At 41.4% G+C, this 14,521-nt stretch overlaps 1 protein-coding gene across 1 annotated transcript; it reads left to right on the forward strand.

Moving 5' to 3' along the window:
• The first annotated feature begins 9,221 nt into the window (after window positions 1–9,221).
• On the forward strand, window positions 9,222–10,342 carry LOC127632594 (zinc finger BED domain-containing protein 4-like). Its single transcript, XM_052111270.1, has 3 exons — window positions 9,222–9,615; window positions 9,710–9,898; window positions 10,007–10,342. Exons 1-3 carry the CDS (start codon window positions 9,276–9,278, stop codon window positions 10,324–10,326), a joined length of 849 nt encoding a protein of 282 aa, XP_051967230.1. The 5' UTR covers window positions 9,222–9,275; the 3' UTR covers window positions 10,327–10,342.
• Window positions 10,343–14,521: the final 4,179 nt, after the last annotated feature.

Genomic DNA, 14,521 nt, shown 5'->3' on the forward strand with positions numbered 1-14,521 from the left:
CTCCGAGCTCCTCACGAATGACTGAGCTCCGCACCCTGCAAAAAGCAGCGATGAGATCGGTCATACGCCTTCTCCAGATCCACAAAACACATGTAGACCGGATGGGCATACTCCCAGGCACCCTCCAGGATCCTTGCGAGAGTAAAGATCTAGTCGGTCGTTCCACGGCCAAGACGGGACCCGCATTGTTCCTCTTCAGTCAGAGGTTAGACAATCGGCCGAACCCTCCTCTCCAGCACCTTGGAGTAAACTTTACCAGGGAGGCTGAGAAGTGTGATACCCCTGTAGTTGGCACACACTCTCTGATCCCCCTTTTTGAAGAGGCGAACCACCACCCCGTTCTGCCACTCCTTAGGCACTGTTCCAGATTTCCACGCAATGTTGAAGAGGCATGTCATCCATGACACCCCCTCTACATCCAAAGCTTTCAGCATTTCTGGTCGGATCTCATCAATCCCCAGGGCTTTGCCACTGCCGAGTTGTTTGACTACCTCAGTGACCTCCCCCAGGGAAATATAATCTGATCCCCCATAAGCCTCCGGCTCTGCCTCTAGCATAGAGGGCGTGTTGGGATTTAGGAGTTCTTCAAAGTGTTCCTTCCACCATCCAATAACCTCCTTTGCTGTATACAGCTTGGATGGTTGCCCGTTTCCCCCTCCTAAGATGGCGGATGGTTTTCCAGAAGCACTTTGGTGCAGACCGAAAGTCCTTCTCCATAGCTTCTCCGAACTTTTCCCATACCCACTGCTTTGCCTCCCTCACGGCCGAGGCTGCAGCCCTTTGGGCCTGTCAGTACCTTGAAACTGCCTCCGGAGACCTCCGGGACAACAAATCCTCAGGGAAGGAAGAAAGAAGGCCTCTTTCTTCAGTCGGATGGCTTCCCTGACCACCTTGAGGCCGCAACCTTGAGGCCGCAGCTCTCCACCGCGGCTTCAACAATGGAAGCTTTGAACATTGCCCACTCCGGTTCAATGTCCCCAACCTCCGCAGGGATGCCTGAAAAGCTCCGCCGGAGGTGTGAGTTGAAGATCTTGTGGACAGGGACCTCCCTCCAAAGGTTCCCAGTTCACCCGCACTACTCACTTGGGCTTCCCAGGTCTGTCCAGAGTCTTTCCCCACCCCCTGACCCAACTCACCACCAGATGGTGATCGGTTGACAGCTCTGCCCCTCTCTTCACCCGAGTGTCCAAAACATATGGCTTCAGATCCGACGACACAATTACAAAATCGATCATCGACCTTCGGCCTAGGGTGCTCTGGTACCACGTACACTTATGAGCATCCTTATGTGCGAACATGGTGTTTGTTATAGATAATCCATGACTAGCACATAAGTCTAATAACAAACATCCACTTGAGTTCAGATCGGGGAGGCCGTTCCTCCCAATCACGCCTTTTCAGGTGTCCCTGTCATTTCCCACATGCGCGTTGAAGTCACCCAGCATCACTATGGAGTCCCCTACTGGGGCCCTATTCAGGTCTCCATTCAGGGTTTCCAAGAAGGCCGAATACTCTGAACTGCTGTTCGGTGCATATGCATAGACAACCATCAGAGTTTCCCCCCCCACAACCCGTAGGTGTAGGGAGGCGACCCTCTCGTTCACCGGGGTAAAGCTCAGCCAGGGGCTCCTGAGTATCCCCACACCCGCCCATCGCCTCACACCCTGGGAAACTCCAGAGAAGAATAGAGTCCATCCCCTATCCAGGAGTACGGATCCAGAGCCAACTGGTAACGCGCCACCTCCCTCACCAGTTCCGGCTCCTTCCCCCCCAGTGAGGTGACGTTCCACGTCCCTAGAGCTAGCCTTTGCTGCCCGGGTCTGGTCCGTTGAGGCCCCCAGACTTCACTGCCACCCATATGGCAGCGCACCCGACTCATGCAGTTTCTCCAATGGGTGGTGGGCCCAAGGGATGTAGAGGGGGTGTCATGTCGCTTCTTCAGGCTGTGCCCGGGCCGGGCTCTGTGACAAGCCCGGCCACCAGGCGCTTGCCGACGAGCCCTCCATCTGGGCCTGGCTCTAGACTTTGTGAACCATTCTTAGTCTGGCCTCTCACCTGAGACCACTTTGCCTTGGGAGACCCTACCAGGAGCACCTGGCTCCAGACAACACATAAGGGCACACAAACCTCTCCACCACGATAAGGTGCTGGTTCCCGGAGGAAAAAAAAAAAGTATTTTTATTTAATTAAATATTATTTATATTGTTAAGCCAGTTCTCGCCAATCTCACTACATTTAGAGCAGAGCATGTGAGCGAAGCGGAGCGGTGTGACGCTCAGCTCAATATTCTGCTCTATGCGCATGCGCTCCACTCAGTCGCTCGCGTCCCAAGCGAACGCTCCACTGATGAATCGCTCACGCTCACCGGTAAAACAAATCCCGCTCAGATCCCGCTCAGACATAAAATGTCTCTGTAGGCTACTTGCTTTCTGTTTGTACTTTGTAATGAATATCTGGAATACATGTATAAATTACAGTAGCTAGGATTGTAAATAGAAGTTATTTCGGGTGATTCTGAATAAAAGTCTGTTCTTTTTATTCATTTAAATGCATTAAATTAACTTAATTATAAAACATGTCTAGCCCTTTGGCAAACTTGCCTATTAAATGCAATAACTGAAAAGGTATATTTGATTTTCAGTTATTTTGTTTCCGTGAACATAACTGCAGTTGCAAAACAGGCATATTAAAACGCGCACGCACACACACAAACAAGATGAAATGCATGTAGAACTTCACAAAACACATCTGGACTATCATGCTCATAAAAGCACACACAGGTGAAATGCACTTAACAACATCTTATCAAAGCACACCTGGATGATTTACTGGCATTAGTAAAAGAAACGCGCGTTCTAAAGTTTAAATATAACGGCGGTAATTGCGGTCTATTTAAAAACGTCTCAATCTTTACATCACTTTAGAATTTACTTTTAGAAACATTAGCTTGGACAAAGTATTAGGTTTCAGGCTCATGCGGTGTGCCCGGGACAGTAATCCAGCGGCGGAAAACATGCGCTCAGAACTGGGGAGTCTGGGGACGCAGGAGAGGAAAAAAAATATTTATCTCCCTTTGATTGGTAGCAGTTTTTTTCTGTAAAAACTAATTTGCGTACATTATAATAGCGTACAGTACATTTTCTGTTGCCTAGGCCTACATCTAAATTATAGGCCTACCTAATTATTTGGGTCAGTTTTTTTTTTTATTTAAATTTAACAAGTGGTTCAATAACTTCTGTCTAATTTCAACTTAAAAATAGGCTACATCAACTACAATTATGTAGGCTAATTCATATTGTGAGTTGGCTATAGATTATTTTTAGTTGCACTGATATGATGATTGCATAACGAATTAACAATTCGTTCCAACCTGACGTCAGCATGTTTTAATAATTAATTTCCTAATTTTATTTAAATCATACAAAATTAACAATATAATATTTCGATCCATGTTTTAGTAAATCGTGACCACGTTGTAATAATTTGTTTCCTTGTTTTAATAAAACGAGAGTAGCCTACGAATTAGTTCAACATGGCCACGATTTACTAAACCAGGGAACGATTTAAGAATTTGTAGAAACGAATTTAATTCGTGGCCACCCTAAATGAGAGAACGAATTCTTAATTCATGGGAAGTTGGGAACGAAATGTTAATTTGTATATTACAATATATTTTTGTCTGCATGTCATGAGAGGGGCTCAGTACAACAGCCTACCTTACCCATTTATCTATTAATTTATTTTCGAATGGTATAGGCTATAGCTCACCTTTTGCTGCACTACCATGTTTGCGTAGCACATCCTCCTGCTTTCTGGCAATGTGACGCTTTATATTCCAATATGAATCTTTGCTAACTCTCACAGTCTCTCCACACTCTCTTTCAATTTCTCCTCCCTGCTCGTTCTTAACTGTGATTTTTACTGTGCATTTATGCATAAGGCTCGCAACTTCCTTAAAACAATATTTGAACTCCATAACCAACCCACTATTGCTTTAGCTAATTCACCGATTCTCGAACTAGCAAATCACAATAGGGCATTCCGGGTAGAGCGAGCGGCACTGAGCGGACGGAGCGAGCGGAGCGGAATCTTCAGAAAGGCGCTCTCCGCTCAGGAGGAAGTATTACCGCTCCGCTCCCCGCTACGCTCACACTCCGCTACGCTCACATGCTCTGATTTAGAGACAGGTGTCAGTCATAATTTGGCTCAGGTTTATGCACCCTCACCGCTCACTCCCTCCCGAAGTATGCTTGACCACGCCCCGCTACCACAGTCCTTCGTTTGGAATGGTAAACATCCCAGATTACCTTTCAATAAATTACATAGGCTGATTGACAAAGATGGGCTAGGCGTACCCAAGATTTTGTTTTATTATTATTCATTCGGTCTCAGACATTTGGCTCATTGGTCTCTTCCAGCTGAGAGAGCCCCTCCCAGGTTTTGTATTGAACAGGAAGTTCTTTCCCCTATTTCGCCATTGCAAAGCCTTTCTATCAAACTTACTAGAGAAGTTAAGTTACACCCCATTGTCTCACATTTTTATTCGGTGTGGACAAAAGTGCCCAGAGTGTTTTATTCAGACATTTATTTAAATGTTGCCTCGAGCATATGGCTGAACCCCAAATTATGTATTAATAAGTCCCCTTTCTGCTGGTTTCTGCAGAGTGGATTGTGAGGTTAATACACTTGGTGATCTCGGCAAGAAGTTGGTTCAACATTTTAAGGTTCCCAGATCTCAGTTCTATAAGTATTTACAGCTGTACCACCTGCTCTGTACTGTTTTTGGGAGTAGTCCCCCCACCCTAAAGCAGTAGATACTCTGGGAGTGGTGATCACTGCTTTTGGAAATGGTCATGAGGCATCAGTGTATTACTCCCTTCTAATTCAGAGTCTGGTGGACAGAGCTTTAACTTCTATCAAAAGAGTATGGGAGAAAGATTTAAACTTGGTATTGGTTGAGGGAGTGTGGGCTAGGATTCTAAAAAACATCAAGTCTGCATCTAGAGACGCAAGGGTGCACCTTATGCAATTCAAGATTTTACATAGATTCTATCGGACCCCCTCTAGATTGTACAGGCTTGGTTTTAAAGACACACCCACCTGCTGGCGATGTCAGTCAGAAGATGGAGACACAACCCATGTCTTTTGGGGGTGTGTTAAGATTCAAGAATTTGGTTGAAGTTTCAAAGTTTTATGTGTGAGGTATTGGGCACTTAAATTTTATTTTGCCCCAGACTCTGTATTTTAGGTGATGGGGCAGTCATCAATATGGAGAATAAGCACATAAATTACTGGGTCCTAACTAGCATTATGATCACCAGACAGATAGTTTTAAGGGGTAGGAAGCCGGCTGGAGTGCCCCCATGTCAGAAGTGTTCGGAGATGGGCAGGGTGGCAGCTTTTGAAGAGGGGTCATCCAGAAGACTGGGGAATTTAGACGTGTTTGTGGGGAAATGGGGCAAATATCTGGCTTTTTGGAGGGCCCTCGTGGAGGGACAGTGGAGAGAGTGGTGTAGTGGATAGTCTGTGTGATACACATATACATATATATATATATTATTTTTATTTTTTTTGTATGTTTGTGTGTCTATAATCATGTGACCGCTGGGGTGTTGTGGAATCAAATATTGATTCTGTTTGTATATGCCTTGCTTTTCTTTGTTTAATAGATGAATCAATAAAAAATGTTTTAAATCACAACAAAAAAAAAATGGTTTAACTAGACTAGAGATGCCATTATCACTTGCTACGCTGACACAATCGTCATCACAAGTGACTCGTGGGATAGTTGAATCTATCACCCACACTTTTCTTATAGTCGCTGGAGTCAAGGAAGCCAGGAGCTCAATCACTGACACCTGAGTCTGTTGTACTGCAGTCTCAAAATGCTGGGTGGAGATTAGGCTCGATCCAGCATCTAAAGCCCACGTGTAGGCTCAGTTAGTTGGGGTCGAGGGTGATATAATGTTATTTTAGAGTGGAGCTGTTGAGCTCTCATTTGTGGTCCAGGAGGATGGTGAGAGATAAAAAGGGTACCTACCCCGAGCAAGTGGGCATGATTGAGGGCATTGTCAATGCTGTGACCAAGATTTATAGGTGAGGGGAAATGAAGGTCAAACTCAATTTTTGAGAGAAAGCATTCATTTTAATTCCATTCCATAAGTCTAAAAAGAAGTGGTATGACGATCATAACTGCTGCTATAAAAGGACACCACCAACAATTCCAGTGTTGTGTACAATCATGACTGGTGTTGCAGTGTTTTGGATGATTGCATGGCTGGCATTGACTTTGGTCTGTTTGTGTTTTCGCAATTATTTGGCAACAGTTCAGCCCAGTTTCTATCTGTTCTCCATCAGGGTGCCATTGGAAACCTCTCCAACAGTCTGTTCCTGTGTGACATACATTGCCTTTGCCCTTATTTCTTAGCTGTCCACTTACTTTGCTCTGCTGTTGCTACCATGTGGCTTCCAGAACGCTCAAGATCCCAGCAGTAGAAGAGAAAAACTCCACGCCTTTTCCTACACCGAGCCTCCAATGCCAACCAAATCTGCACCAGTCACCAAGAAACCCATACAGCAAGAGGAAGCTGCAGATTTGTAAATCAATTGAGAGCACCCCCAGGATGGCACACAGCAACAGCACACGCTGTTTTCTCTGTGCTTAGGGGCACTCCACCTTGGTAATTGGGTCCTATGGGAGGAGCGGAGTTGCTTTAGAGACTGGAAAAAGATTCCTAAACAAAGTGGTAAACCCCAGCAAATAGTAAGCGTATGCAGCATTAAAGGCAATTCTGGTGAAAAGTTTTTTTTATAGCAGGTCAGCCATAAGGACAATGAAGTCCTGCTAGTCCCCCAGTCACTGAGAGCTGTTGGGGAGATGTGGGGAGAAGACTCAGCCGTTCTTCCCTCAGAGCAAGCAGTGCCATGGTGGCATGGGCCCAGAGCAATAAGTGAATAGGTACAGTAAGTTATACAATGCAGTGAGGGCAGGGGGAGTCAGAATGTTTTTGGTACTGTACGGGTCAATTATGAACTGTAAAAATCAAAGCAAACCTGATAGCAGCAGTAGAATGTTAGCAGGAGTTGTGGCGAGGCTGCTGTAGGCGGGGATCTAACCCTGGTCTGTAGTGCTCGAGTGTATGGTGTTTTACCACTGCTCCCCAATTGTTGAACCCAAGAGCAGAAGAACAAAGAGTCTGGAAACTTGCGTTTCTACCAAAAAATAAATTGAGAATAAAAGTAATAAAAAAACCAAAGTACAAATAAAACAGGAATGCCGAGCATCCATAAAACAGAGAAACAAAAAGATACACAAGGGTCAAAAGTACAAAATAAACTGGGAGAGCCGAGCTTCGCCAAAACTGAGAAACAAAAGAGACACAAGGGTCAAAATGGTAAGGATGGCTGGCGCGAAACAGACGTTCCGAAGCTTTGCGAGATCCCGAAGCAAAGATGATTCGAAACACTGATCCGAAGCGTGATTCAAAACACCCACGTCACGTGACAACGGCTAAATGAAGCGTCTAAGTGTTTCATCAGGTGGAGTGCTCCGCTGAATCAGGGTTTCATTGATTGGTCGGTTCGGGAACAAATCACACAATCACACAGTATAAAAGTTTTGTCAACGCATTTTCATATCGTGGGTTTTTGTGAGAGGAGTTTGGTTTTGAGATAGTGGATTTTTGGTGATATAGTGACATTTATAGTGCGATTTGTTTAGTTATATTTAGGATTTAATTTACATTTACACATTGACTTAGAGACACACAGAGTACATATAGTGACACATGAATAGATGCATTGATAGAAATATATATATATATATATATATATATATATATATATATATATATATATATATATATATATATAGATTAATAGATAGATACATATATTACAGATACATATAGATTATTAGATAGATAGGCTACATATAAAATAGATAGATAGATAGATAGATAGATAGATAGATAGATAGATAGATAGATAGATAGATAGATAGATAGATAGATAGATAGAAATGGAGGCTCCACAGAAGAGATGCCGTACATCTGTGGTGTGGGAGCATTTCCATTTGGAAACCCCAAATAAAGTGAGATGTGTGTATTGTGATCGGCAGCTCAGCCTACTGCAACAATACATCATCCATGATGCGCCATTTGAGGAGCATTCATCCTGCCATTCTGCAGGGTGCAGAGGATGGTAGTGTTCCCCTGTACCAAGGCCTGCTACTGACACTGCTGGGCCATCTAAGCAAGGTATGCATTGTTTGAAATATAGGCTAATTATAAGTGAAATATAATAACTAAGTGTTGGGCCATTGTTTAGAAAGGCCATGGACTAAGACATGCCTAACATCCCAATCACAACTGCCAATCACTTTAAAAACAAATGTTGTCAATATAATATTATACTTTGTGAATATACATTTTATATGTCTACATATGAGTACCCAATCTACAGCCAAGACATCATTTTGTTTTTTGTAATTGTTGTATTTCTATAATGCACTTTATCTTTCTCTGCACACTGAGCATAAATATTCATAACATAACTTTGTTTAGGAAGGTTTCCAAATGAACCAGTTGACTACTTTCACGGTAGGCTACTATTTTTCCAATATATTTGTCTGAAAGTATGTTTTATCTTCTCTTTTAAAAGGCAGACAGAGGGAATTGGATGAGGCTCTTCTGAACATGGTGGTGAAGGATCTGCAGCCCTTCACCATCGTGGAGGATGAGGGTTTCAGGGCCTTTGTGAACAAGCTTGATCCAAGCTATGTCCTCCCATCCCGGAAGGTGCTTAAAACAATGGTCAGCGAAAGGTACAACACAACCAAGGAGAAGACAATGGAGGACCTACAAAAGCGGAATTTGTTAGCCTTACGGCTGACATGTGGTCTTCCATTAATATGGATGGATATCTTGGTGTAACATGCCATTACATAACACCAGAGGCAACAATGGCAACTGTTTTACTGGGTGTAAGGAGGTTTTACCAAACCCACACAGCCCAGCATCTCATGGAGGCTAAAGCCTTGCTAATGGCTGAGTGGGGAATAACCTCCAAAGTTCACTGCATGGTGACTGACAATGCATCCAACATGATCCTAAGTGCCCAGCTACTCAACCTTCGCCATGTCCCATGTTTTGCTCATAATTTGAATTTGATAGTGAAAAAGGCCCTGGATCAAACCCCAGTCATCAATGAAATTCGCCAGAAAGATAGTGGGGTTGTTCAGATCCAGCTGCAAAGCAAAGGACAAGCTTGTGGAGATGCAGAGCTTGATGGGCAGACCAAGTCTGAAAATGATACAGGAGGTTGAAACGAGATGGAACAGCACATTCGACATGCTACAACGCTTGTATGAGCAACGTGAGCCAGTGGCTGCTGCACTTGCCAATTTAAACAGTGATACTGCTCCCCTGACAAGTCTTGAGTATGACATTATTCAACAGTCATTGACACTTCTTCAACCATTCAAACTAGCAACAACAGAGATGTCAGAGGAACAGAGAGTGTCTGCTTCAAAGCTCATACCATTGTACAGGATGTTGCAGCACAAGCTTGCACAGAAAAAAGGAAATGCAACGCAGGAATCAACTGTACAATTAGGTAGGACACTATGACCATACGTGTAATTGGCCATAACTCTCATATTGTTGTCATTATTTTAATTAATATGGTTTTCTCTTGTGTTGGCTCATAGGCTCACATCTACAAGAAGGTCTGCACTCCAGATGTGGAGGGTACGAGACTTTTAGAGCCTTGGCACTGGCTACACTGCTGGACCCAAGGTTTAAAAATGTGGCTTTTGGAAATCCTGCCAAAGCCCTGGGTGCTGAAAAGCACATCACACTGGAGTGTGCTTCACTGATGCGTTCAAACACAACTCCTGGTGAGTTTCAGTCTATGTTATCTTATGTAATGTGATTCATGAAATTTATACTTCATATGTGTTGTCAGTTTATGATTTGTTACTAATTGCCGTTTTCTTTTAATTCAGAACCACAAATGTCAACATCAGGCCCATCATCAACACCAGTTGAAACACAAGACAGTTTATGGGAACATTTTGACAATCGTATCCGTGAGACCCAGATGATACACAATCCTACAGCTGATGCCACAGTGGAAGTGAAAAAATACCTCAGCGATGCGTTTTTGCCCAGAACTCATGATCCTCTAACTTACTGGAAAGAGAGAGCAGTAATCTTTCCTCATTTGTATGTCCTAGCTAAAAAATATCTTTGTATGCCAGCAACAAGTGTCCCTTGTGAGAGAATTTTTTCAAAGGCTGGAGAAATTATCTGTAAAAAGAAGTAGGCTGAGTCCTTCAACAGCAGAGAAATTAATATTTTTGAATAAAAATCTATAAGAAAGGGAGACATTGTGGCTTGATTTATTTTTATTAATATTCATTTTTCATGACCAAAATCACATTATGCAATGTGAAGAGACTACAGGTTACAAGCTTCATATATTACAAAAATACAATAAAAAAAAAAAACCAACACATTTTTTATTAGCTCTTTGTAAAGGTTGTTTCAGATCAACACCTGCAAGTGACCACTAGGTGTCACCGTGGAGACGGGTTTCGGATTGATTCGAAGCCTCGAAACAAAATGGCACATTTGCTTCGACTGTTTCATTGCTTCACGAAGCCTCGATCTGCCCATCTCTACAAAATGGTACTACAAGGACGCAACTAAACTAGAGATCTGGAAACAGGAGGAACACGGAGCAAAGGCTCAAGACTGAACACAAAGGGGAGAAACAAACAGACTTATATAGGGCAAAACACAGGTGAAGGGAATGAGGGTTGATGAGCAGATGGTTGAAGTAGGTTAGGGGTGTTGGTGCCATCTGCAGGAGTGGAGAGAAGCATTGCATGGGATGACCAGGGCGAATGCCCTCTGCTGGTCTGGAGGAGAACAGCAACCCAAAGAGGAGATCCTTACAAGAGTAAAGGCCTCACAGAAGGGGTGGAGCAAATGAGCCCCACCAATCAATCCAAAAGTTGCAGCAACCACTACCAGCAAGAAGAGTATTGCTGAGCCAAAGACATGGAGCTCCCATGCAAAGGTTAGAGTCCGTTTCAAGTCCTCCCATTGTTGCCGGTTGACATTTCCCTCTGTTGAAACCACACATGTGCCCAGTATGCATGGATCAAAGGCACCAGACAGATCCCTTTCGGTTGATGATCCAAACAAACCTTGATAAAATTTTGTTTTTTTATCATCTCAAGTCAAGTCAAGTGGTTTTTATTGTCGTTTCAACCACATACAGTTAGTACAGTACACAGCGAAACGAGACAACGTTCCTCCAGGACCATGGTGCTACATAAAAACAACATAGGACAAACACAGGAACACATGAGACTACACAACTCAATAAAATACCTATATATACCTATATACCTATATAAAGTGCACAGGGAAACATGAGCAAAAAGTACAGGACAGTGCCAGAAATTTCTGACAATGAACAGGACAATAGGCACAGTGAGAGACAGTGCAGCGCCGACCAGTACACAGTAGTGCAAAAAGATGACAGTTTCTAAAACGTAAACATAATATACTATGAGATAGTGTTCTTAGAAGTTGTCTTCACTTAGGTAAGGATATAGTTCTAATAAAAAGTAATTATTTCATAATTACCTTTCTTTATTGTTTCCCTGTCTGTGGTTCTGTTCACCTGTACAACAGATTGAGTTCCATGGGTTCATCAATATCAGAGGTATATCAGAGGTAGCCACTACACTTATTCAGAAAAAGATAATAATTTTTTCTTTCCTTATTGAATTATTGTCACTTCTTTATAACAGTAAAAGCTTCAAAGATGTTTGTAATAACCAATTTGTATTGGAGGTATGGTTGCAGGCTCATGGTTTGTGACATAATGCTCCTCTCCTACTGTGAGATTATCAAAGGACTCTTGGATAGTGTCAGACTATGTCACAAAGGTGCCATTGTGTCCCAAGATTTCAGGCTTTGTGCTTGTGTTCTGTGTTAATGACGCATACTTAGAATCTTGAAAAGTCTTCAGATCTTCATTGTTGTTAACCTCTACATCATTCAGTGATGTGCTATGATCTAATTGGTTACTGGTCGTTAACATCTCTGAAAACATATTGCCTGTAGTAGGGTTTATTCTAGAGTTCCTCTGTATGATTGGTTTGGTGGTTGTCAACAAAGGCTGATCTTTGTTCATTATCTTAATGTTATTCACAAAAGCAGGGTTGTGGGTGTGTTTAATCAACTGAACAGGCATTATGGAAGTGCTTTGGTAAAAGTTACTGTTATTGTTTGCTAAAATGACAATTTATCTTCACCATCATCATCGTCATTTACAATATGCTGTGTTAGCCTTTGTGGAATGGGAGGAGCTGGGGGAGAACTGTCTCTTCTCAAAATCCAGTTTATCACAGCCTGTCTCTTATCAAAATCCAGTTTATCTGTTCTGTTTGGAATGAATTTGTCAATCTCCAGTGACCAGTAGAGGGCATCATATACTCAAAGATCTGCTGAACTCCACTCTGTTCCCAAGATCCTTCATTAATTCCAAAATTTGTCCAAAGAGGTAAAAGCAAGTCTTTGGACAACCCATTGTCAACTCTGCTCAATTCAGCTTGCATGGTTAGATGGAAGAAGGATTTGTTGATAGCCGTTATTTGTCTTGGCGCTCAGGTTGTTTTGGTTTGAGGGTTGTGTTGAGTTATAGCCAAGTGCAGTGAGAAGTTGCTGGAGAAGATGCAATCCTAAAATTAGAGTGTTCTGTTAATATCCCAAGGCTGTCAAGCAAAAGGGGTGCCAGGATCTGACCAGTGACAGATATAAATGGATTAATGAGGCTCATAGGAAACCTCAACTTTCAAAGTGGTTTTGAGCATAACTGACCCAATCAAAACCAGGATGAACTTACCGGATAAATACAAGATATGAAGGTATGAAAAGCAATGCAAATGTTGCAAGTTTAATCCAGGAACTAAAGTAACTGCAATCATAATTTGCAATCATAATCACCCTTTTAATTTCTTACTTCTTACAATAGATCAAATAGATTTAGATGTGAAGTTATTAGCAAGTTATTTATTATAGGTTGATGTTCAGCTTGACATGTAATGTTAAAGATTTATTTATCAAATACTTTTCATGTGTTATGAATTGAAAGCAAACTTGCAACAGGCAGCAATATACAAACTGAATCATCGTCCAGAGCTGCCAGGTTTGAGTCCCATAATAATAATAATTATAATAATTATCAACATATAGAAAATTATAAAAAGAATATATATATAAATAAAATATTGGTCATATTCCACAAATTATAGTCTACTCAGCAACAGGATTGATTATTGGGGCCAGGTAAATGCCAAGAACCAGTCACATTTATCACATACTGTATATTATTATGCCAATTTACAGCCTAATATGGGTGAATTACCTAAATAATTGTTTTATTAGAATAAAACCCCTACAGAATTAATAATAATAAAAACGCCTTGCATGCAACATTTTTACTGTTGAGCACTCCCCTGAAGTTTCTGAGGTCAGTTGTAAACTTAATATCGCAACTCTTTTGTGTTTCTCAGATGTGATTCAGTTTTTTGGTTTATCACTGGTGTCTTTGTGATCAATAAATATTGTCTTCTTAAAACTGCTGCATGCTCAAAGTTCAGCCTGCCTGACTTTGCACTGTAACCTTTCTGCCATCTGGTTGATGTGCTGCTGAACTTCTGTCTAAGCAGAGTCCTGATCCCCAATTTAATTAAAATGGGTTAATAAGCCCCAGGAGCTGTAAAACTATAGTTGAAAATGTAAGATGTTAAATTAGAGTCTAAAATTTAATTTTAAGTCTTCAACAAATCCAAGCACTTTCCATCTCCATTTTTCTATATCTGTTTATTTTGTTGTGTTAAAGTAATCTCTTAAATATAGGGGATTTCAGTAAGACCATTATCAATACACTGTACCAGTCTGTTCATAACATGACAAAGCATGTTGACGGCTAACTGAGCAAAGTAAATAACTAAATATATAGGTATATATGTATGTATACATAAATAATTACTTATTATAAGTATTCTATTTATATTCCTCTATTATTATTCTTTTCACACACTCCTTTTTTGTTTAGATTATATTAACACATTTCTCTGTGCAGAATTCTTTTAAACTGGAGCTGACCTGCAGAAAAATCATTTCACTGCTATGCATGCATGTGTGCGTTTGTGTGTGTGTGTTTGTGTGACATATAAAATACTTTATGCATTTCAAAATCATATCAAAATTCCATTAAATTAAATTGTGTATTTTTTTAATGAAATTAATAAAACCTTAAAATAAATGTTTTATGTTATTTTGTGAAAGATTATTCAATTCAATTTAATGGAATTTTGATATGAAATTGAATCTTAAAAGTTTTTTTTATTTTTACAGTTTGTGTGTGTGTGTGTGTGTGTGTGTGTGTATATATATATATATATATATATATATATATATATATATACACACACACA

This window comes from Xyrauchen texanus, chromosome 39 (genome assembly GCF_025860055.1).
Source record: "Xyrauchen texanus isolate HMW12.3.18 chromosome 39, RBS_HiC_50CHRs, whole genome shotgun sequence".
Lineage (NCBI taxonomy): Eukaryota > Metazoa > Chordata > Actinopteri > Cypriniformes > Catostomidae > Xyrauchen > Xyrauchen texanus.

Excerpts from the sequence above, each read along its gene's own strand:
- LOC127632594 (XM_052111270.1), top strand. The coding sequence starts at position 9,276 with ATGCAGAGCTTGATGGGCAGACCAAGTCTGAAAATGATACAGGAGGTT. Across the intron at positions 9,616-9,709 it reads GGAATCAACTGTACAATTAG|GCTCACATCTACAAGAAGGT; the intron begins GTAGGACACTAT and ends GTTGGCTCATAG. Across the intron at positions 9,899-10,006 it reads GCGTTCAAACACAACTCCTG|AACCACAAATGTCAACATCA; the intron begins GTGAGTTTCAGT and ends CTTTTAATTCAG.